This window comes from Poromitra crassiceps (genome assembly GCF_964638095.1).
Source record: "Poromitra crassiceps genome assembly, chromosome: 6".
Taxonomy (NCBI): domain Eukaryota; kingdom Metazoa; phylum Chordata; class Actinopteri; order Beryciformes; family Melamphaidae; genus Poromitra; species Poromitra crassiceps.
In genome coordinates, this window is record NC_139627.1 from 39,865,545 (window position 1) to 39,890,467 (window position 24,923).

The 24,923-nt window shown below is 45.8% G+C and overlaps 1 protein-coding gene across 2 annotated transcripts in view; it reads right to left on the minus strand.

The window, feature by feature from the left end:
- The window catches only part of gsk3ba (glycogen synthase kinase 3 beta-a), a 55,542-nt gene that overhangs the window by 29,849 nt on the left and 770 nt on the right, over positions 1 to 24,923 (minus strand). For both annotated transcript variants that reach the window (XM_083639492.1, XM_083639493.1), the window contains exons 1-2: positions 24,919 to 24,923; positions 10,553 to 10,746 (exon numbers count right to left, since the gene is read on the minus strand). The exon at positions 24,919 to 24,923 is cut by the window's right edge and continues 770 nt beyond it. In XM_083639492.1, coding sequence (XP_083495618.1) covers positions 10,553 to 10,746; positions 24,919 to 24,923 — 199 coding nt within the window. The remainder of the gene's footprint in view (positions 1 to 10,552; positions 10,747 to 24,918) is intronic.

The window sequence follows — 24,923 nt, forward strand, 5'->3', positions numbered from 1 at the left end:
CTGACTGACCTGCTGAGTGCTTGGTTTGGTAGTTGACTAACTGAATGGATGGGTAATGAGACGCCCTCTGTTATGTGGGTCAGGGCAGCGCTGGCTGGTGGAGGGAGGTACGCTGCTGTCCTTCAGAAGGATTTAATCCCTTTCATTGATGTCTCAGCAGAGCAGACTGAGCTGTCTGTCCACTTCATGTCTCAGCAGAGCAGACTGAGCTGTCTGTCCACTTCATGTCTCAGCAGAGCAGACTGAGCTGTCTGTCCACTTCATGTCTCAGCAGAGCAGACTGAGCTGTCTGTCCACTTCATGTCTCAGCAGAGCAGACTGAGCTGTCTGTCCACTAAATGAGAGCTCATCATGGCAGCAGCAGCACAGCATGTCATGGACAACCCAACCAGGCTAATTCACTTATAGGCAGACACAAATGTTCCCACAGTCCACCCCCACACCATAAAGTGACATCATCACGTGTGTGTGTATGTGTGCGTGCGCATGCGTGCGTGCCGTGCACACACGTGTGTGTGTGTGTGTGTGTGTGTGACGCACAGACCAGTCGTCGCACCATCGCGCACCACAGGCAAGAGTGTGTGGGTGAGAGAGTGAGTGAGAGATTGAGTGTGTGAGTGAGTGTGTGAGTGAGAGACTGAATTAGTGTGTGTGTGTGTGTGTGTGTGTGTGTGTGTGTTAGGGATGTAACGATAACCGTGATAAGATTCCTTACGATAACGTACCGTTTCAAATTATTTCATTATCATTAAAACCGTGGTACAGTGATTACTGTTTTACCATGATTACAGTGCTTTGAAAAACATAGTAAATACTGTCCATCATCAACCAAAGTTGGCAACCGTCTCCCAGATGCAAACGTGCAGCCTTGGAGAAATTATTTCAGTGAGTGTATCAATCCTTTTTGGGTCTGAGTTTTCAATATAAAACGTTGTAAAATGATTTCAGTGAGTCTCTCATTCCTTTTTGAACATTTTCAACAATTTTTTACGAATAATGTGATAATACGATAACCGTGATAATTTTGGTCACGATAATCGTGATGTGAAATTTTCATATCGTTGCATCTCTAGTGTGTGTGTGTGTGTGTGTGTGAGTGAGAGAGAGACTGAATGAGTCCGTGTGTGTGAGTGACAGAGTGAGTGAGTGTGAGTCAGAGAGTGAGTGTGTGTGTGTGTGTGTGTGTAACAGCGTTGTGTAGGTGGTGGTACTTGCAGCAACCCATGTTAAGGGCTTGTCCAGGGGTGGGTATGAACCGCCAACCTTCGGCTTGGGAGCCGAACATGTTAACCGCAAAGCCAAGAGCGCTAGCTCCCTTGGTGGAGCTGATTAACATGCCTTTATACTGGGGAGTGAGTTTAACCAATCCACTCGCTACCACTCGGGACTCACGAGGAATCCGCGCTGATTCACCTCGGTTACATGTGTGTGAGTGAGTGAGTGTGTGTGCACACGTGCATGCATATATGTCTGCGCGAGTGCTTTTCTCTGTGTGAGAGAGATGGTACCATATGGAGGAGGAGCAGACAGACAGCCAGGCTGTTCAGTAAAGCCCAGCCCAGCTCCAGTTATACTGCAGTCATTCCTGCTGACCTGGCTGTCATCCCCCAGTGTGTCAGCAGAGACGGAGAGAGAGAGACAGACAGAGAGAGAGAGAGAGAGAGAGACACACACAGAGACGGAGAGAGACAGACAGACAGAGAGAGACAGACTGAGACAGAGAGAGAGACAGACAGAGACAGAGGGAGAGAGAGAGACAGACAGAGAGAGAGACAGACCCAACAGAGAGACAGAGAGAGACAGACAGAGAGAGAGACAGACCCAACAGAGAGACAGAGAGAGACAGACAGAGAGAGACAGACCCAACAGAGAGACAGACAGAGGCAGAGGGAGAGAGACAGACCAACAGAGAGACAGACACGGAGATAATTCCTTTAGCACAAGGATGCTAGAGGTGCTAAACCTGAGCACCTCATATCACTGATGTACTATACTGTAGTACCTGGCCACATCCACTTTCCACCAGGAAGTAGAGCATAGAGAGTACATCTCTCACACACACACACACACACACACACACACACCTATCTCCGCACTACGTTTTAGTGCTGTGCCAGTGCTGAAGAAGGATCTGGCTCAGGCGCAACCCATTATTATTCTGGTATAGGGGGAAAATGTTCTGTCTTGTTTGTATTTCTTAAAGTTTAAATCAATCACAATCGCTCTGGACGTGTGCGTAAGCTCAGCCATCGTCAAGCCCGCAACAGCAAGGTACCGACGGAACCAAGCAGGCCTGCTTATTGCACGATCCACACCAGCGTGTAGGTTGCTAGCTCGGAGGTTCGTGCGTTCTGACGTGAGCATCCATTTTCCAGTGGGCTGATATGTGATCCCTCACATGGGAGTGGAAGGGGGCCTATCCCATAATGCACCAGGAGCAGCTTGTAAGCCCACCAAAGGATGCTGTCACACACTCACACTGCAGTCAGCTGCACTCTGTAACGCAGAGCCTACTCACATGATCACTCTGACGGTGGTGTGTGTGTGTGTGTGTGTGTGTGTGTGCGTGTGTGCGTGTGCGTGCATGTGAGAGAGAGAGGGGGAGAACGGGAGAGAGACATTCAAACATATTGAAGTAGTGTGGTTCGGCTTAAAAAGATCCAGGCTCACTTCACAGACACCGTCCACGACTGCCAAATTGGAGAGGAAAAACAGAGAAAAGGCTGTGGTGGAGGAGGAGTAAAGAGAAAATAGAACGCAGGTGTTTGTGTGTGTTCTGTGGGGGGGGGGGGGGGGGGTACACCATTCAGCGGCGCGTGCTTGGCAGTCATGTGGAGACTTAGCACTCATTCAAATCAGTTTTCGTAACAAGCCGTTCACAGGGAAAGAAAGACCGGACGCGCGAGAGAGAGAGAGAGAGAGAGAACAGGGCAGGCAAGAGAGGGAATGAGGAGAGGGGGTGTGCTAATGTGAACATCAAGAGAAGAAGAATGTTTGTGGCGTTCAGCTTCATCACTGTGCCCGTTACCTTGAGGTACGGTAGCTCACCTGCTAGCATGTCACGCTAACCACAGGCTAACCGCAAGCTAACCGCCAGCTAGCAGGAAGAGCAGCATATGACTTCATCATTGTCATCATGCAGAGCCACAAGGTGTGTGTGTGTGTGTGTGTGTGTGTGTGTGTGTGTGTGTGTGCGTGTGTGTGTGTGTGTGTGTGTGTATAGGGGGAGGGGGGCTATACAGGCACGTGGGCCCTCTGTCCCACTAACAAACGTTTTGTGAACGTCACGTCTGGACGGCTTTGTATAACAGATGGCCAGGCAGAAGTAGGGGAGAAACTGCGGGTGCTCAAATCCAACCTGGTTTTCACCCACTTTGTCTCCCAACAGAAGCACTTTGTTGTTTCTCAAAGCGCACTAACTTTTGAGCATTAACTTTGCTCTATACAGCACCTCAACAGGTTAAAGCAATCTAAGTTGTAGTATTTAGTAGGGCTGTGCCGATTCACTTATCTCCCGATTCTATACTATCACGATACTTGGGTGCCGATTCGATATATATTGCGATTCTTAAGTATTGCGATTCTACGATTATTGCGATTCGATATTACGATTTATTGAGATTTTTGGTTGGTGATTTTTTTCAGTTTGTTTGCTTTTTTACACTAGATTAGAACATGGGAAAAGTTGAATCATACACTTCTAGAGACTGTATATTATATCATGAGTAGGGCTGGGCGATATAGTTAAAAAGTATATTGATATAACATCTTTCATATCAGTCTATATCCATAATTATTGATAATTTTAATTACCTGTTTTTATCTATTTATTTATGTCGATGGTTTTTATGAATAAAAAACAGAAGAAAAAGGTTGCATTTAGCCACTTTATTTTGAACCACCTTATTTTCAAGGCACACAGGTAGGTCTAATTTGTCACACACACACATACATGCTCCGAGTGCAACTGCAAGCATTATTTACAGACATGGTGACGTTTTACTTTGATGACAGCCTAGCGTTGCCAGCCTTCTAAAAAACATTTGGTAACGTGTATTTCAGGGTTGTAGGGTTAACGTTAGGTGAATCAGAGGTGTGGAAAAGCCTGGGTTTTGCTTTGACTTGCAAATATGCCATAGGCTGTAGGGCTGGAGGGCGACCGCGCGCCATTTGTTGGGCGATAAAAAGCCTTGCCTCGCTGAAAATGCGGTAGGCTACATTTCACCATCAAGACCCAGCCCAAGCAGAAGACATAAAGTCATAAGCTGTGTGCTCAATAGATGACACAATGAGTTATTCCTGTCCCAAAGTACAAGTAAAACCTTTCCAACACGTTGTCTCTGCTCACAGAAGTGAATTGAGCTGCGGGTGCCCCCCGCATTCCATAAAGTAACCTTGCAGACGTCCATATTTGTGAAATTGGTGTCTTAACATTAACGTTAATTTCCCGAGCGCTTATTAATACAACACATCTTAACACGTTACGTTAACACGAATTGAAACTCGCCCACATCGAGTTCTTTCTAACGCCGGGTGAGATCAAACGAGTGGCGTCAGCGGAGGACCAAAATGCGAGACTCGATCATTAGCCAGGAATGGGTCTCGCGCTACTTTTGCATGCTAAAATAAAGCTGATAATGTACAATTTGATTCAAGGGGGGGGGGACCCTTTCAGAGTACAACACAAACTGTCTATTTTGCTGCAACTTGACAGTGCTGCTCCAGGAGATGTCGGGACTCTCAGCTCTGGATCAAGGGATATGATTAGCTGTGTGTGAGTGGGGGCGGGTCATGGGGCGGGTGCACTCGGAGTTTGTCTGTTAAATGATTGGCTGTTTCCGTGTCACTTATACTAACAAAGGTACATGATTGGCTGTATGAGCCACGGAGCAGAGGGAAACGCTGGATGAAAGTGGTAACATTTCATACATAAACAGAAAAAAATGCGATTATCGATTCTGGAATAAAAGATCGATTCAAAAAATCATGACATTAAAAATCGCGATACTTAAGTGAATTGATTTTTTCTCCCACCCCTAGTATTTAGAACCGGTTAGCTCAGAATGCCAGTCCCAGGGCCAAACTTCTGAAGGCAAAAGCATCTGACTAGAACCTGATGACTATCTCACACAACATATATGAATCTGAACAGCTGCTGTATGACTATCTCACACAACGTATATGAATCTGAACAGCTGCTGTTCAGGTTTGGCAGCCAAAGGTCTTCGTCACCATTTTTGCTGTTGCACTTAGTTTGGGCGGTCCTGCTTCATCTGACCTAGTTCTGAGACTGAAGGTGGCCTAGTGCAGGGGTGGCTCCTTCTTATATGGCTCTTCAATTCACATCAAATTGTGTGTGTGTGTGTGTGTGTGTGTGTGTGTGTGTGTGTGTGTGTGTGTGTGTGTGTGTGTGTGTGTGTGTGTGTGTGTGTGTGTGTGTGTGTGTGTGTGTATTTCAAACCAATAGTTGGAAATTGAGGGAGAGAGTGAAAGATGCAGCTAACCTTCACCAACCACTTTGGAAATAGAAAACAAATTATTGTGATTTTGTTGTGGAGTGTTTTGACATTTTATTTGAAGCAAAGTTCACTCTCGAAAATGGCAGGGAAATGTCCAAGTAATCGCAAATATGAACACAAACAGGATCAGGAATGTACTAAAAAAGCACAAACTATATACACCTCTAAAAGTCGAGCGGAAAAACAGACTCACTTGTTCTGAAGATTTGCCAAGCGATTCCATAACCGCAAAAGGGTGCGATTATATATATATATATATATATATATATATATATATATATATATATATATATAAAAAAAACATCTGTCTGTGTTTGTGTATGCCTCGTCTAACTAATGTTACACGCGACGCAGCAAATAAACAAACACATTTCTCTGCCATCACACTGGACATCAACACTAGCAGGAGACTTCTCCCACTCCCGCAAATACACAGTAATGTTATGTGCAACGTTAACATAAACATAACATCTTACCGAGAGGGGGAGAGAGCAGCTAAGAGCTGCTAACAGCTAAGTAGAGCCATAGGAAATCCGCATTGACCAATAAAAATGGAATCAACTGTAAAACGTGGAATACTGCAGAATTTGACATAATTGGGCTGAAATTCAACAATTGAACAGGCTAAACTTGTAAGTTTACAAGTTATATCAGCAGTAACGTACTATTCATGCCGGTATGGGAGCAGCCATCTTACTCTTCTTCTACTACTGTATGAACTGAAGTTCATTTCACAGTGACTACTTTACGATAGTGTCCTTAGTGGTGGACTGTAGAATGCATGTAAATGACAGAACATTTACTTGAAGCACACAATGAGAAGCTGATAAGCACTTTAGAAACCTGCAAATGCGATAACGTGAAACCGTGGTATTTTTGTCCAAGGTTATCATGTCGTCAAAAACTCATACCCGCACATCCATAGATACCATTTGTTTATTATATTGCAATCGCAATATTGTCAGACAATAATCGCAATCCCACCTTTTCCCCAAATCGTGCAGCACTACAGGGAACCCTCTTTGTTATTTCTCGGTATGGATTTACTTTGAAAATGACCGTTTCATCGTGTAGTGAATACACAAGTCACAGCATGTCTGACGCTGTTGGAATGTCTATTTTGAGCGACTGAGCGGGGGTAGGCACTAGGCAGCGGTACGATAGACTGCCATTGTAGTGCTACGCTATTAGCAGTGAGGGGTGTACCACAGTTGTCCGGTGTTCACGGCAAGACCGTTCTCTCTGCAGAGCCACAGTACTAAATGGTCTGCAGAGTTTCATTTTTTTAGACGTAGAACCCCTACTTGCACACTCAATATATTGTGTGTATACATCAGCCTCACCTGCCACTTACTCTCACCGTCGGCGTAGAGAATACGTTGTGCCCACAAGCAGAACCAAAAGACATGAACTCTTTTTTTCTTTCTCGTGCTCTTAAACTGTTTTATAAAATGACTTTATCTTATTTCGCTTATTTAAAATTACCTATTTATTTTACGGGTCATGTTGCTAAATTCATAGCTTTTGTCTATGATGATTGATCACTGTAAGGTTTTGATGCATTTCAGGATCACAGTTTAAAAATGGTTTTTATACTGCTGTACCCTGCCTAGTCAAATTTTAATAAATTAAACTTGAAACATCAGATGCCTTTAAATGTAAAAGTGCAATGTAACGGCTAAAACTACGGGACATTTCGATGACCCCAACCTCCACTGTGATGACTATCCCAAAGCTGATGAGGATGTAAACAGCTGTCCTGCGGGCTTGGCAGTCGTAGGTCTTTTACGAGCGAGCTGTGAGCTGGCAGTGGGGGGTCATGCCCCCCCAACCAACCAACCAACAGGGCTGTCATCACAGCAAAGTGCCCCTCCCCCCCCCAACCAACCAACCAACAGGGCTGTCATCACAGCAAAGGGAGCAACAACAAGCCATCAGTCAAATCTATTCAAAGCAGTGGAGCACGACTCTCCAACAGAGCTCTGTTTGGGAGAAAATATGACATTTCCATTGTGACAACTCAACCAAACTTGACAGATGAGATAACTGAGTGTTAACGGGTTCAAGTTTGTTTGTGTGGCAGTCTTGGGAGGGGGAAGACCCCTGCCCTCCGACACTTCACGCACTAAGAAAGAACACACACGTTAGCAAGGCAGCACACTTTTAAGGTTTTTGCTTTGCGTTTTCTCTCTCTTCATGGTTTCTCTGATCTCACCGTTCTTGTGAAAGATCATCCCATTCATGTCTCTTTCACAGTTACATTCATTCATCTCATAAATCCTCCTTGGCGTCATTGTTCTAATCTGAAGAATGACTGAGAAAGAGAATGTATGTGTTAGGGATGGACATTTCTAGCAAAAGCACTAGTCGAAAATTAACTCGGCCAAAGTCGACTTTTCGTCGAAATTCGCCCACCCGTTAAAGAAAGAAATGCGAGTCACACATGTTATATGGTCTCCGCTGATTCGAGGTATAGTTGAATCACTTGGTTTGACCAAGTGAAAAAAGTATATACCGTATTTCCTCTATTAGTGGCCTCTATTCCATTACTGGCCTCTGCTCTAATATAGGACGGGGGCACGGCCTGCTCAGGCAAATAAAGGCCCCTCCCTCAATACAGGCCGGGTCAAAAAAAACAACAACGAAGGAGCAAAAACTACGGTGAATACGGTACTGTAAATTTCCCATAGCACAACGCATCTACCCGGTTACGTTGTATCCGGGTCAGAGTACTGCTGGCGTCTGTTGTTGATGACTGCCGCTTCTGCCCGCGTCCTTACTTTTCATTATTGTTAGCTGTTCGTGTGTTTATTTTGTTTTGTTCTGGTCCACCCGTCGTCGTCCGTGTCTCTCTGTCCTATCCTCCCTGCTGTTTGATCGTTCCCGTTTTCCCCTCGGCTGATCAACACGTCCTCACCACCCTCTGCCTGGATTAGCCTACCCGTCAAACTGATCGATCACTTCCTCATTCCTGTCTCCCCTCCGCTGATCAACACGTCTCTGGATTACCTTCTCCCGTTGGATTTATCATTCCCTCTCACTGCTTCGCCCCTCCATGACCGACCCGTTGCGTGCCATATCCTATCGCTGCCCAGCCGTGCTGCGCTGCGTGACCCACGTCCTGGGAGGCAGTCTCCACTACCTCGCCATTTCGTGGGCTCACGAGGAGGAGGAGGAGGATACTGAGTGAGTGAGTGACCACCAATACCGTATTTATTTGCGTTGTTTGGTTTTATGCAATATTTTGCAATAAAAGTCATGAAAATAAAGGAGTACCGGTATGTCCATGAGAGTTTAATATTAAGAAATAAAGGCCTCACTCGATTACTGGCCTCTGCTCTAATATAGGACGGGGGCTCTCTGCGGCTCAGTAAATAAAGGCCCCGGTTACTATTAGAGGAAATACGGTAAGCATTTGACACCAGGTCTATGGAAAAATGAATGATGAAATCCCACGGACAGGGAGAAGGGGTGACTTTGGCACTCTATTGATGTTCACAGACCCAGGCTATGTTAGCCACGTTAGCTTAGCTTCCCGCATGAAGCAGAGATAGCCCATGGAACAGTAGACACTAGAACAGAGATAGCCCATGGAACAGTAGACACTAGAACAGAGATAGCCCATGGAACAGTAGACACTAGAACAGAGATAGCCCATGGAACAGTAGACACTAGAACAGGGATAGCCCATGGAACAGCAGACACTAGAACAGGGATAGCCCATGGAACAGTAGACACTAGAACAGAGATAGCCCATGGAACAGTAGACACTAGAACAGAGATAGCCCATGGAACAGTAGACACTAGAACAGAGATAGCCCATGGAACAGTAGACACTAGAACAGAGATAGCCCATGGAACAGTAGACACTAGAACAGAGATAGCCCATGGAACAGTAGACACTAGAACAGAGATAGCCCATGGAACAGTAGACACTAGAACAGAGATAGCCCATGGAACAGTAGACACTAGAACAGAGATAGCCCATGGAACAGTAGACACTAGAACAGAGATAGCCCATGGAACAGTAGACACTAGAACAGAGATAGCCCATGGAACAGTAGACACTAGAACAGAGATAGCCCATGGAACAGTAGACACTAGAACAGAGATAGCCCATGGAACAGTAGACACTAGAACAGGGATAGCCCATGGAACAGCAGACACTAGAACAGGGATAGCCCATGGAACAGCAGACACTAGAACAGGGATAGCCCATGGAACAGTAGACACTAGAACAGGGATACTCAACTTGCTTTGCCCGGGGGCCACTTTCGTGAAATGATAGAAGGCCAGTCGCGGATTGCAGGTTTTTGGGGTGTCAGGTGGAGTTTAGTCTGACAATGTTGTGCACACCGGACAGATAGTTAGGTTAAGTTAGTTAGGTAAGTAGATACATAAGTGCCTGGGTAGCGAGCAGACGGCCGTATTTGACAATTTGGCAGCTAAATTATAGATTATTGAAAGATATTTGATATTCCAGACTGAAATGCTATAACAGAAGTGGAGTATTGGCCAGAGTGACATGAACATTTGGACACTTATTCAGCGGGTATCTTGCATGTTGCGTTCAGGTGCACTGTAAAAAAAAAAAGAAAAATGTGGTTGCAATTCCATCACGGGCCACACAGGGGGCCGCAAGTTGAGTATCACTGCACTAGAATATCAGCTTTTCTGCATGCAGTAATGAGCCTTGAACCCTTTTTCTTGTGGCGTTTTCCTTCTGGTGTAATGTAGACAATGTAGACAATGTAGACTGTGGCAGAGCTTATCCCCACAGCCTGCTTCCAGTGAGTCACTAGCTTTGACCAGAGAGATGATCTCTGCTTTGACCAGGTAAGACAGCCGACGACGTTTTGAACAGGAAGCCGTAAGACAAACGGGTCAAGTGGGCGGGGCTACATAAGGTGAATACGAGTACAGATGTGTGCATGTGCAAGTTGCTGTCAAGCGTGGCGATATATTCTGTGTGCTCTAAATGCAAAAAGTACAATGTCAACATTGAGAAGTTGTCAGTGTGTGTCGTCCCTCACCTTAAACCTCTTGTCCTGCAGGACCTTCTTGATGGCCACCAGCTCTCCAGAGTCACACAGCTTGGCCTGGTAGACCACTCCGAAGGAGCCGTTGCCGATGACCTTGGTGTCGGTGTAGCTGACCTCCTGTGGCCGGTCGGGGCCTTGGCCTGGAGTGGCAACCACCGTCGTTACCTTGCCACCGTCTTTATCCCCTAAAGAGAGAGAGAGAGGAGGGGGAGGGAGAGAGAGAGAGAGGGGAGGGGGAGGGAGAGAGAGAGAGAGAGGGGTGGGGGAGGGAGAGAGAGAGAAATCCTTAGCACAATGTACTGATGCATCCAGATTTAGCACTGTACTGTACATCCAGGTCGAGCGTGGGCAGTTTTGAGAGGGGAAGAGACAGACAAAGGGGGGCGAGCTGGAAAGATGACATGCAACAGATTCCTGATTTTTATTTTATTTTTGTGTATTTTGTTAACAATGATGGTGTGGATGTTGCATTATCCCCGTTTCACAAATGAGCCTATGGAGGATAGCATTTTTGTTTTCATTGCTGCTTCAAAACCCATTAGAATCTATTTCAACAAATAAATAGATCGTACAGAATCCACAACAAATACATTGTTAATAGTCAAGATTGGCACTGGATGTAGTTAAGGGCACTCATTTGTGTGTCCCCTATTCATGTTAGAATGAAAGGGGACAGGATCTGGAATCTCTTATTTGAGCTGAAAGTTTTGAGAAGCACATTTTTGATGGATGGGTTGCTAGATTGAAAGCAACACGAGCAAAAAAATTAATAAAACCGAACGTAAGAATATGGTCCAAAATTAACACCCAAGCGAAAATGCGGGTAGTGGTCCGTGTCCAACTGGAAACATCGAAGTACAATTGGGGAGAAAATGGAGGGGGGTCAGAAAATAAATAAATAATAATAATGATAATGCGAGCACTCAAATGGTTCAAGCGTTACTCAAATACTGACGTCCAAATAGAGTACTCGTAATGGACAATCCCTACCTCCCATGCTGCCGCGACCACCACCACCACCACCACCTCTAGTCTCGTCCTTTCTCTCCAGGTGGTCAGGAGCCCTTTTCCCTTAGGAGTACAGGGAGGCTTCTGTCTTGTTCTTGGCCTCCCTCCCCTCCTCCGTCTCCTGCCCATAGCAGCGTCTTACAGGCTAAAGTTCATGTTAGCTGCTAGTTAAAGGATAACAGACTGGTCGAGTGTGACGCGTGCCAAGCGTGTGCTGCACCCAACCTCCAACCTGACACGACGCATCCTACAAATCCATCCTACCAATACCTGCTCCTCTGACATGACTACCTTCTCCACCTTCTCAGCTCTTCTCAGCCCCCGTTTCGCTTTCAAACTACTACCGGTACTCTTCTCATTACACTGGCCTGCATCACAACTGGCTTAAATATTAGCCGAAATAACCTGCAAATGCATTGGGCCAAATATCTAGGTTCAACTCTAAATCAGCCATTCAGTCATCAGTTGCAAAACACAGTCAGCTCACAGTGGGTCCAAAATAATGTCTCAATAAGCGCTTTGCACAGATCACAGTGTTAGCCGACTTTCTGTGCAGTCAGTGCTGTTGTAAAGGATCACCTGTCATGTGGAGGACAGGCCTCATCTATCCGGGGGGCGGGGCTTAAGTCGTCTTCATCCCAAAAAACAAATCACTGACCAGCGCTTCACTGGCCTTGTCCATTTTCATACTCCCTGGCTGCCTGGGCTCGTTTTACAGCAAGGCTATTGATTTGGGTGCAAATAGGGTCAATGCATGCGTTTGTCCACCCTGTGTAGTAGGCACCCATGCACTTACACACAAGCATAAAAATAATCTAAAAAATACCCTCCAGGGTCCAGCCCACACATCAGATAATCATTTGATGTGTGTGTGTGTGTGTGTGTGTGTGTGTGTGTGCAGGGTTCCACTTGCCACTGTGTGACCAGTGAGTGGGTCCAGTTACTGAAGATGTGATTATGATCAAAGAATGAGATGCGCGAGGGAGGGGGCAGAGAGGGTCCCAGAACCCAACAGGCCTTCTTCGGTCTCCAGGACGGAGCCCAGAAAGAGAAGTGGGAGACTGATTCTACAATGGCGACCGTCAGAAATAGACTTTCCACGACAATAAGAAAGAGAGAGAGCACGACAGAGAGAGAGAGAGCAAGAGGAAATATTATGCACAGGCAAGAGAGAGAAATAGGACTCTGCCCAGTGCCCACATATTCCAACAGGATCGTTTCTATGATGCCTCTGCACTTCCTCAAACCGTGAGAAAAGTGTACAGTACAGTACACACACACAAGTGATTTTTTTTTTACACAAATGTGGTGATTGTGAAGACGAAAACCCCTTTGCATAAACTGTCCATCATCATGCAGTCTGTTAGATCACTGTGGTTCTCACATTTTTTCACATGAAGGACCCCTAAACTGACAAAAATTAGACCACGGACCCCCATTTGATAGGATTTTGTCCCACGGTCCCCCATATGATAATACGATTGATGCTTTTAGATGTTGACACACAACTTGTCACAATGTTGCACAGGAGGGAGCGTAGCTACAATGTTGCACAGGAGGGAGCGTAGCTACAATGTTGCACAGGAGGAAGTGTAGCTACAATGTTGCACAGGAGGGAGCGTAGCTACAATGTTGCACAGGAGGGAGCGTAGCTACAATGTTGCACAGGAGGGAGCGTAGCTACAATGTTGCACAGGAGGGAGCGTAGCTACAATGTTGCACAGGAGGGAGCGTAGCTACAATGTTGCACAGGAGGGAGCGTAGCTACAATGTTGCACAGGAGGGAGCGTAGCTACAATGTTGCACAGGAGGGAGCGTAGCTAGTGGGACGTATCACAGGACCATGACTTGCTTGACACATGCTGCATTATTCAGCTAAATGAGATGAGAGACAGCTGCTGTCACTTTTGGCTGGAGGCAGCAGCGGCTGAGCCTGAGTCAGGTCACCAGCAGGCTAGCTCACTGTCACTACAGCTGACTGGTCACCAGCAGGCTAGCTCACTGTCACTACAGCTGACTGGTCACCAGCAGGCTAGCTCACTATCACTACAGCTGACTGGTCACCAGCAGGCTAGCTCACTGTCACTACAGCTGACTGGTCACCAGCAGGCTAGCTCACTGTCACTACAGCTGACTGGTCACCAGCAGGCTAGCTCACTATCACTACAGCTGACTGTCGGCCAGCGCACACTGAACCATGTGGCCAAACTACACACTACTGTACAGCAGCTACAGGATATACTGTACCTGTAACCAAGGGCAAATGCAGAGTGAGTGAATTCCCTGCCCCGGATTTATGACAGTAGTCAAATGCGCTGATGGTCTTCCCATATTCCATGAAATCAGTTTTATTGTTTTCCTAAATCCATTTAATTTTTTTTCCAAATGCTGTTTTTTCCATTTTAATTTTAATTTAGGGGTTAGGATCGATATATACACATATTGAATTGTCTCTCTCAGACAGCCTATTCGACATGTTTCTCAAAGTGAAAACCACGTTGTGAGGTAAGGGTCCCACGCAATACTGACGCCCCTCTCAAAACAGCCCAATCGAAAAGGGATTTCTCTAGGCCAATTTGAGCATCATCACTGATGATGTCAGACATTGTGACATCATCGTCTATGACATCCTCTGTGATGTCACTAGAGCAATTGTGTTTTTTTGGTTACACTCGAGCAATTGTGACATCACTGATGATGTCACAATGTCTATGACATCATCAGTGAGAACAGGTGAGGCCAAAATAATCTACCAGTACTATTGAGTTTGTTGTGCAAGCCAATTATGTTAGCATGCAGTGACTACTGTATATAGCCCATAGCACAGGATGTCTCAGAAGTTAGGAGTTTGTGGCAGCTCAAACTCATAGACCCTGTGGATTTGTTAGCTTGAAAATAATATTTAAAAATAATCTATCACAGTGGTTTTATAGTCACACTTGAACTATAATTTAGTCTTTTAGACAAGGAACCACTTATTGGTCATCTGGGTACTTTTTTGTCTCCTGCAGCAGCTGAAAAGACCTTCAGTGATGTAGTTCCAAACAGTGTCATCCACTTTGTGTGACAAATAGTCAAACTAAAGAAATCTATGGCAGTATCACTAATGACTGACGTGACGAGTTTGTACTTGTATCAGCAGACATCATGAGCCAGACAGCTCTGGAGCTGCTAGAGGCTAAATATTCACTTTTCATCATGATGGGACTCTACTACACCCTGCACTAGTCACTCACTACACTAGCGTCTAGTAGTCACTAGACACTAGTGTTTAGCGCTCACAGCACACACACACACACACACACACACACACACACACACACACACACAGGCTGATTACAGTGCCATTAAAACCCTTTTCATCATTCCAAACAGTCAATATCACATTGTTACTTGAGTTATGACGGTGTTATTACACAGGAGGAAATCAATAGCTCTCACAACAGACAATGGGCAGAATGTCGATCAATGGCTTTCGATCCACAGGGCAGACTCTACCACAAGCAAACATGCATGCAGTGTGCGCACGCAGACTAAAGTGTTCCACCACTGTTGAGAGGCGGATGATATAAAACGTGCGACATGACTGGAACATCCAGTCACAGGAATGTCCCCGCCGCGACACAGACAGACGTTTAGCCAAGCAGCACTTGGACCCAGACATCTGGGTATCAGCAGCCTGTTGAGCAGACAATGGGAGTCCATAGATGTTAGACCTAATCATGAGAGAGTGGAGGCAGCCTGCACTGCCCAGTTATGTCACTAGTCCTACTCCAGCCAAGTCCCAGTGGACGGCCATCCATATTGATCATCCTCTCATCTCGCTCTCTCTGCAACCCTGCATCCCTTTCTCTTATGTTGGCTCCTCTCTCCATCTCTCTCCATCTCTCTCTATCTCTCTCCATCTCTCTCCATCTCTCTCTAGCTCTCTCTATCCCTGCAAGTCATTCTGTTGCATTTGGAATCAAGGAAGATGTAATTGGTTCATTTTGTTCCCAGCATCACTGGCAAAACATGAGGGGTGAGGGAAAGAAATGGGGGAGAGAAAGAGAGCGGGAGAAAGAGAGAGACGGAGAAAGAGGGAGAAAGAGAGGAAGAGAGAGGGAGAAAGAAAGAGAGGTAGAGAAAGAAAGAGAGAGGGAGAAAGAGAGGAAGAGAGAGAGGGAGAGAAAGAGAGGAAGAGAAAGAGAGAGGTAGAGAAAGAGAGAGGGAGAAAGAGAGGTAGAGAGAGGGAGAGAAAGAGAGAGGGAGAAAGAGAGAGAGGGAGAAAGAGAGGGAGAAAGAGAGAGGGAGAAAGAGAGAGGGAGAAAGAGAGAGAGGGAGAGGGAGAGGGAGAGAGAGGGAGAGAGAGAGGGAGAAAGAGAGGGAGAAAGAGAAAGAGAGGGAGAAAGAGAGAGGGAGAAAGAGAAAGAGAGAGAGAGAAAGAGAGGGAGAGAGAGAAAGAGAGAGGGAGAAAGAGAGAGAAAGAGAGAGGGAGAAAGAGAGAGGGAGAAAGAGAGGGTGAAAGAGAAAGAGAGAGGGAGAAAGAGAAAGAGAGAGGGAGAAAGAGAGAGGGAGAAAGAGAGAGGGAGAAAGAGAGGGAGAAAGAGAAAGAGAGAGGGAGAAAGAGAGAGAGAGAGAAAGAGAGGGAGCGGGAGCTTTGAAATGCTAAACAAGCTGCTCATTGTTCTTGGCCAGCTGCCTCACCCCAAAAAGCAAAATTCAGTGTGCGTGTACGTGTGCGTGTGCGTGTGCGTGTGTGTGTGTGTGTGTGTGTGTGTGTGCGTGTGTGTGTGTGGGGCTGTCTGCTGCAGCCTGTGTAGGAGGGGCAGCACCATTCACTCTAGGATCATACACGTTGGCTACAGCTGCTTCAGATCATCGGCCAAGTTATTCACACACTGGTGCACGTGTTCGCGTGTGTCAGAGTGTGTGTGTGTGTGTCAGTGCGTGCATGCATGTGCGTGCATGTGTGTGTCAGTGCGTGCATGCATGTGCGTGCATGTGTGTGTCAGTGCGTGCATGTGTGCATGCATGTGCGTGCATGTGTGTGTCAGTGTGTGCGTGCGTGCGTGTGTGTGTGTCAGTGTGTGCGTGTGTGTGTCAGGGTGTCCGTGTGTGTGTGTGTGTGTGTCAGTGTGTGTCAGTGTGTGCGTGTGTGTGTCAGTGTGTGCGTGTGTGTGTGTCAGTGTGTGCGTGCGTGTGTCAGGGTGTCAGTGTGTGTGTCTGTGTGTCAGTGTGTGTGTGTGTGTGTGTGTCAGTCAGTGCGTGCATGCATGTGCGTGCATGTGTGTGTCAGTGGGTGCGTGCGTGCATGTGTGTGTGTTTGTCAGTGTGTGCGTGTGTGTGTCAGTGTGTGTGTGTGTGTGTGTGTGCGTGTGTTGGGACAGTGGGGGGGTCAGGGTAACAGTAGGTGACATGGTGCAGAAGATGTGAGAGCTAGTCAAATGGATTTCTCTGTAGTTACCACAAGTGTGCCACCATGGTGTTATGTGTCCAATACAAAGGAACAGCTTCACTATCACAATCCAAGGCACTTTCATGACACAGCTGCTATCACTAAAGGCCCAGTCGTGTCGTGTAGCTCTAAGCGACAAAACTATGGGGAGGGGGGGTGACATGACTTTACATTATCCGACTAACCACCGGTAAGCTCCTGGGGTTCTGTTCCATGCAGGTTGCTGTAGCCACTTGTTTTGAGGGTAGTCTAATCGTCACACTACAGGTGTCACTTAAGACAGTAAGTATGGTGGCTTCTTATCTGGGCATCTATCCAATCACAAGCCCACACAGGACGTGTGCCTGCCAGCATGCTCCAGTCACACGGGCCTATCAAGCTAATTCAAAAGCTTTCTCCATGGATCAAAGATTCATGGGTGATTACAGTTATTTGTTCAAAATGTCATCAATAAATTCCCTGCCTACCAACACGAGGGTCGCAGGTTCGAACCCCTGCGTTTACCTCCGGCTTGGTCGGGCGTCCATACAGGCACAATTGGCCGTGTCTGCGGGTGGGAAGCCGGATTAAGGGTATGTGTCCTGGTCGCTGCACTAGCGCCTCCTCTGGTCGGCCGGGGGGGCGCCGGTTCGAAGTGGGGGAAATGGCGTGATCCTCCCACACGCTACGTCCTGTCAGGGGAAACTCCTCGCTGTCAGGTGAAAAGAAGCGGCTGGCACCTGCACATGTATCAGAGGAAGCATGTGCTAGTCTACAGCTCTCCCCAGATCGGCAGAGAGGGGGTGGAGCAATGGAAGGAAACTCTGACAGAACATGTAAAATCTACTTGCAAATTCACATTACAATGGGAGCCAAATCAAAAACGGCTTGTAGAAGAAGCACGTTTTCCCAAGAAGGAGGCTATACAGCAACAATGCAGAGGCATTCACTTGTCACATTCTGTGGGTTGTTAGGTTGAAGGATGACTAAAGTGTCTATGTATGTATGTATGTAATAGGGGTGGGAGAAAAAATCGATTCACCTAGTAAGTATCGCGATTTTTAATGTGACGATTTTTTTAATCGATCTTTTATTCCAGAATCGATAATCGCATTTTTTCTGTTTATGTATGAAATGTTCCCACTTTCATCAATCACATATAGAGCGCTTCCCTCTGCTCCGTGGCTCATACAGCCAATCATGTACCTTGTTAGTACAAGTGACACGGAAATAGCCAATCATTTAACAGACAAACTCCGAGTGCACCTGCCCCATGACCCGCCCCCACTCACACACAGCAAATGTCTTCTGCTTGGGCAGAGTCTTGATGCGTATATAAAACTTGGGCTTTGGAAAGCCCAAACTTGGGCTAAGGAAAGAAATCCTCAGGGACTTCTACAGAGGCACCATTGAAAGCCTGCTGACTGGCTGCTTCACCGCCTGGTACGGGAACTGTACCACCATGGACCGCAGGGCGCTACGGAGGGTGAGGCGCGCGGCCCAGCACGTAACAGGAGACGAGTTGCCAGAACTGCATGAACTGTATAACCAGCGGTGCCTCAGGAGGTCCCTGAAGATCATCAAAGACACAAACCATCCCCACAACAGCCTGTTCTCCCTGCTACCCTCAGGGAGGAGATACAGGGTTCCAAAAGCACGCACAAATCGCTTGAGGAACAGTTTCTTCCCGCAGGCCACGAGACTCCTTAACATACACAAATAGTGTAGTAGTCGTACCGTACCGTACTGCAGCTGCTACCATTATGTATGCCTAATGTTTAATTGTATGTTTAACAAGGTACATGCTATTTGCACCTGTATGTCAAATACGTCGAATTTAAAATGTCTGAACACGTCTTAACGTATGCACAATGCCTAATGTTTAATTGTATGTTTAATAAGGTACATGCTATTTGCACTGTATGTCAAATACGTCAAATTTAAAATGTCTGAACACGTCTAACGTATGCACATGACATGTGCACCTATGTGCAATGAATATGCCACTGACTTGTCTTATCGCTATTCTGCCTTATTGCCTATTGCTGCTTATTGCAGCCTAGTATTGCTTATTGATGCCTATTTCTTATTGCCTATTGCTCATTGCTTGTTGCCTATTTGTACTATGTCGTAAACGGAGTCCACAGCACAAGAATTTCACACGTGATACTTGTACCATGGAGTGACAATAAAAATCTTGAATCTTGAATCTTGAACTGATATGGAGAAATGTACCACATTTTCAGCGAGGCAAGGCTTTTTCTCGCCCAACCAGCGGCGCGCGGTCCCCAGCGCATCGCCCTCCAGCCCTACAGCCTATGGCATATTTGTAGCAGCAAAACCCAGGCTTTTCCACACCTCTGATTCACCTAACGTTATCACTACTACAACCCTGAAATACACGTTACCAAACGTTCTTTTAGAAGGCTGGCAACGCTAGGCAGGCATCAAAGTAAAACGTCACCATGTCTGTAAATTACTGCTTGCAGTTGCACTCAGAGCATGTACCGTATGTGTGTGTGTGACAAATTAGACCTACCGGTACCTGTGTGCCTTGAAAATAAGGTGGTTCAAAATAAAGTGGCTAAATGCAACCTTTTTCTTCTCATGTTTTTTATTTATTAATTAAAATGATCAATAATTATCGATATAGACTGATATGAAAGATGTTATATCAATATACTATTTAACTATATAGCCCAGCCCTACTCATGATATACCGGTAATATACAGTATCTAGAAGTGTATGATTCAACTTTTCCCATGTTCTAATCTAGTGTAAAAAACAAACTGAAAAAAGAAAAATCGCAATAAATCGTAATGTCGAATCGCAATAATCGTAGAATCGCAATACTTAAGAATCGCAATACTTAAGAATCGCAATACTTAAGAATCGCAATATACCGTAAATTCCGGACTATAAGGCGCACCGGTGTATAAGCCGCACCTTCAAAGTTGACTATTTTTTTCTTATATAAGCCGCACCGGACTATAAGCCGCGGGTGTTTTAATGGTTTTTTTTTTTTTTTTTTATTGTGTTTTAATGTTTAATTACCATATGTAATGCTCCCATTTATTAACATTTCAACAAAACAACATAACACAACACCACCTGTGTTGTTATTTACAGTGCACACAGTGTCATACAGTGTCATACAGTGTGGTGAAAAGAGGGCAAGAGAGGAAATTAAAACAGAAGTGGCTTTATAGTTAGAAAGAGTGCTAAAAAAGAGAGATTTTTTTTTTTTTTTTTTAAATCCATAGATAAGCCGCACCGTTATATAAGCCGCAGGGGCCAAAAAAGCCCAAAAAACGGGAAAAAAGGTGCGGCTTATAGTCCGGAATTTACGGTATATTGAATCGGCACCCAAGTATCGTGATAGTATCGAATCGGGAGATAAGTGAATCGGCACAGCCCTAGTATGTATGCATGTATGTATGCATGTATGTATTAGGGCTGTCACTTTTTCCCCAAAATAAAATTCGAACGAACTTTAATTGCCCGAAATTCGTTCGAATATATTCGAAGTTTTTTGGTTAATAAATTTTTTTTTTTTTTCAATAGTATTTTAATTTGTATGCAGTGCTGCAGCTTGTGGGAAACAAAAGCGTGAGTCATAAATATCAAAGGGTGTAATTTATCACGGAGAGCGCGTTGCGGACGCAAAACAACGATGCGCCACGGTGCCAAGTTGCAATCCGTGCCAACTGCTATTTTACGGAGGACTTTACACCTAGTAAGACGTAGGTGTAAATTTTAAGTTCTAACTTATGCCTACGTTGTAACTATTTCACTTGGTGCAACCCAAATATTTTTAGTAGTGCGTAAACTCGGACTTAGTGAGACTTTACGTTCAAACTAGCTTACGTTTCAACTTACGCACAGCTGGTGCAACCCACTGCAAGCCACCGGGCATCAGCCCGACGTGTTAGCTTGGACGCTCACAGTCACAACACTGCCTCACAAACTTGGCTGCATCCAACTCGAGACAACTTTTCAGACCCTGGAGACAATCTTTCTCAGAAGAGACTAACGCGACAAATCTGGAGACTTTTTCTGACATGGGATTAACATTACCAGCAAGCAGCAGTTGGTTAATTTTGGTTCATAAAAAAAAAAAAAAAAAAAAAAAAAAAATAATAATAAAAAAAAAAAAAAAAATTCGAACATTCAAATTACATTTCGAAAACGAACCCCTTCCCCCACATTCGAAGTTGCATTCGAATTTCGAATGAAAAGTGACAGCCCTAGTATGTATGTATATGTATGTATGGGCAAGGAAAATGTGTTTTTCATAAGAATTATGGGACCTTGATGGCGCATTTCGACCGCATGGTATGGGCTCATCTCGCTTCGCCTCGACTCGCATTTTTTGGTTTTCCGATGGGCAAGAACCGCGCTGAGCAAGACTTTTTTTTAGTACCACCTTCGTCGAGGTTCCAAGTTTAATCACGATACGAAACGATATTATATCGCTTCTAGGGGCAACTACACAATGTCTGCCATGATACAATTTTGATTCTATTCTATCCACTTTATTTCTAGCTGCCATGATGCCTGATGGGTGCTTCTTCCGCTTCCGGTGTAATTTTTACACTGTTTTAACTTGACAAAAAAAACATCTATGAGGATTTTACAGCAGAGCCATTCTGCTCTACAGCCATGTCGTTCGGGTGCTGGGATAACGTAATGCATTGTGGGTAGTCGGCTACTGTGGCTAATGCTAACGGCTAGCGTAATAGTTACTTTACATGGCAGTAAAACGCCACTGAATGACCAAATTGATTTCATTTTTAACCATTTCGAGTAACACTGTTTCTATACGGACCCGCAGCGTTGGTTAGTTGTTTATAACGTGACTATAGTTATAACTTTTATAACGGACTCCAGCTTCCGGTTTATAATTCGGGTCTGCAGCCGAGTATAACAAAGGAAATGGCAAGCTGCAACAATGAGTCACGTTAAACCGGACCTTGTTCCCACAATTATTTTTTACAGTGGGGCATTCAAAAATAATGTGGATAGACATCATATGCATCAAATGAAAAATAATCGATTCTGTTTGAATAAAAAATAGTCCTGTTGTTCACTAGGGGTGGGGGAGGGGGTCAATACAACATAGTATCGGGATATTTTGTGTGGCAATATATCGTATCGCACGAATGCCAAGTATTGCGATATTTTATATATAAATTGTCAAGTGCATGCAACATTTATGACAGGTTTTTATGACAGTGTTGGTCAGTCTGGCTGCTTGACAATCGCATTGTGCTGTAATAAAAATGATTGAAGTGAGATGAACAGACTGGAAACGGTTTTTCCTTTGGGGACATAATTTGCAATTGAAAAATGGTAATAGATACCAATATAACACAATATTTTTTTAAATAATATTGTATTGTGACTTAAGTACTGTGATATCGTATCGTGGAGATACGTTTCCCACACTTATTGTTCACTATGAAGCCACATTCTCACGTTTAAGTGCAAATGTTTTTGTTTTTTTATCAGTTTACTTTAAGAGCCCTTGATGACCTTTCAATTATCAACATAAGCCATGCACATCTATGCTTCATCACCTTGGATTTACAAGGCGTATCTTAAAGATGACGGAAAAAATTTATGTTTTCATTTTGCATCGATACACGATACGATATATTGATTATGTATCAATAGAGGGCGATACCAAAAGGTGACATGAAAACACTGCAGACTACAGTGATTGGTCAGAGAGAATCATCTTGTGCACGCCGGCGCACACATTATGCTAACAGTACCTACTAGTTTAGCATCTTGTAGGATTTCCCAAACTCCCAAACTTTCCTGTTTTATTTTTTTCAGATTTCCCCCCATTTTGTCCCCAATTGCACTTGGCCAATTCCCCCTGCTGCCCCGGTCGCTGCCCCACCCCCTCTGCCAATCTGGGGAGAGCCGTAGACACACACATGCTTCCTCCGATACATGTGCAGTTGCCAGCTGTTTCTTTTCACCTGACCGCGGCGAGCTTGACCGGCAGGACGTAGCACGTGGGAGGATCACGCTATTCCCACCAGTTCCCTTCCGCCCCGAACAGGCACCCCGACCGACCAGAGGAGGCGCTAGTGCAGCAACCAGGACAAATACGCTCATTCCGGCTTCCCACCCGTGCAGACACAGCCAAACGTGCCTGTATGGACCAGTGGGCAAGGCACGCGGTTTTCCCACAAGGACCAGGAAGTAACCCTGAAAGCTGTAATTCCTCGAATGGCCACTTGAGGCAGGGCTAATGGGTATCCAGGGCACGGGACAAGTCTCTCATGGAGTAAACCATTTTCTGGTTGGGAAACTAAAGTGACAAACTGATGTAAAGCTCATTCAATGTGAAGTTCACGAAAGACGACAAACTCAGCCTCACATTCGCTTATGTCTGCGCAACAACTAAGACATATTAAGACTCCAGTCTCCCATTTTTTAAGAAGTACCATAGCATGAATAAAGCACACCGACAGGGCAGGCACACACAAACGTATCTGGGGCAAGAGAAGTGTTGGTGGGTATCTGGGTATCTGTGTGTGTGCTAAACCAGTGAGTAGTTGCTGAGGCCCAGAGGAGAGCCTGATCTTCAGGCCTCGCGCCCTCGCCCCACTAACACACATCAGAATCACACTCCTCCTACGGTCATTATTGGTGACAGGTCATCCCAACTCTTTTACACACACACACACACACACACACACACACACACACACACACACACACACACACACACACACACACACACGACTGTGTGGCCATGCAAAGATAAGAAAGGGCCTGGCCGGGGTGCAGCTGGGTGTCTGAGCTATTCCAGCTGAAGGCATACTTTGACTGCAATGGTATCTGACATCTATTACACACACCAGAGTAATAAGGCTATAATCTGCCAGTTTGCAAAAAGCAGAATGGACATAAAGCTGGCAGTAGATACGTGTGTGTGTGTGTGTGTGTGTGTGTGTGTGTGTGTGTGTGTGTGTGTGTGTGTGCGCGCGCGTGTGTGTGTGTCTTGAAATGATAGCAGAGGTAATATGAAGCAGGAGTAAAAAGCTAGGACAGGAATGCCTTATGGTTACAGTCACACATTTAAACTTCTAATTCACCTGTGTGTGTCTACTGACAGCCTGTGATTAAGCAGGTAGCTACTGTAGCTAGCCCTTCTCAGGACGCTGGTATATTCATCGTGGATTCAGGTCGTATCTACGAACGAATATTCCAGCGTCCTGAGAAGGGCTAGTGGTTACTGTAGCCTGCATGGCCCCTGGCTGCAGTTCATGCCTGCCGGCCAGCTAGCCGCATGGCATGGTCCCGTCTCTGCTGCAGTCTGCTCCTGCCAACCTTCCAGCACGGTCCCGTCCCATCGGGGCTTTCTGAACACGACACAAGTAGCACACACACTGTGGTCCACAGCCCCTCTCTCAGGAGGGTCCATGTTCTCAGAGCATGGGCGCACCTTCCGCTTTGACAGTTGCGTAATAGACCGAGTCTGTCGCTTTAACTCCATACAGTCTAAACTCTAAAGGGCCATGTAGCTACTACAGTGTCCCCGACGCTCTACAGATTATTATGAAATTAGCAATAATCGGACCGGATGTGCGGTAGAGGAAGGACAGCATGTGGAGTTGGGCTGGTGCCAGCCCGGTTCGGCCCGCTTAACCGTGGACAGGCTGACCAGCCTCGGCACGGCGCGTCACAAAGAGCAGGCTGGCTGCTGTCACTCTGCGCCCGGTGGCCAATCTCAGCCGGTGACACAGATATGCTATCTGCACAGCCTGCTATCTGGAACATGTCCTCTCAGCTCTCACTAACCAGCGTGCTCGGTGAGAGGACGTGTTCATTGAGCGGGGATGTGTAGCGCTGTGGGCCTGGTGCATGCAGAAGGTAGGCTGCTCTAGCATTACAGGGATGGAGGCTACTTACTGCTG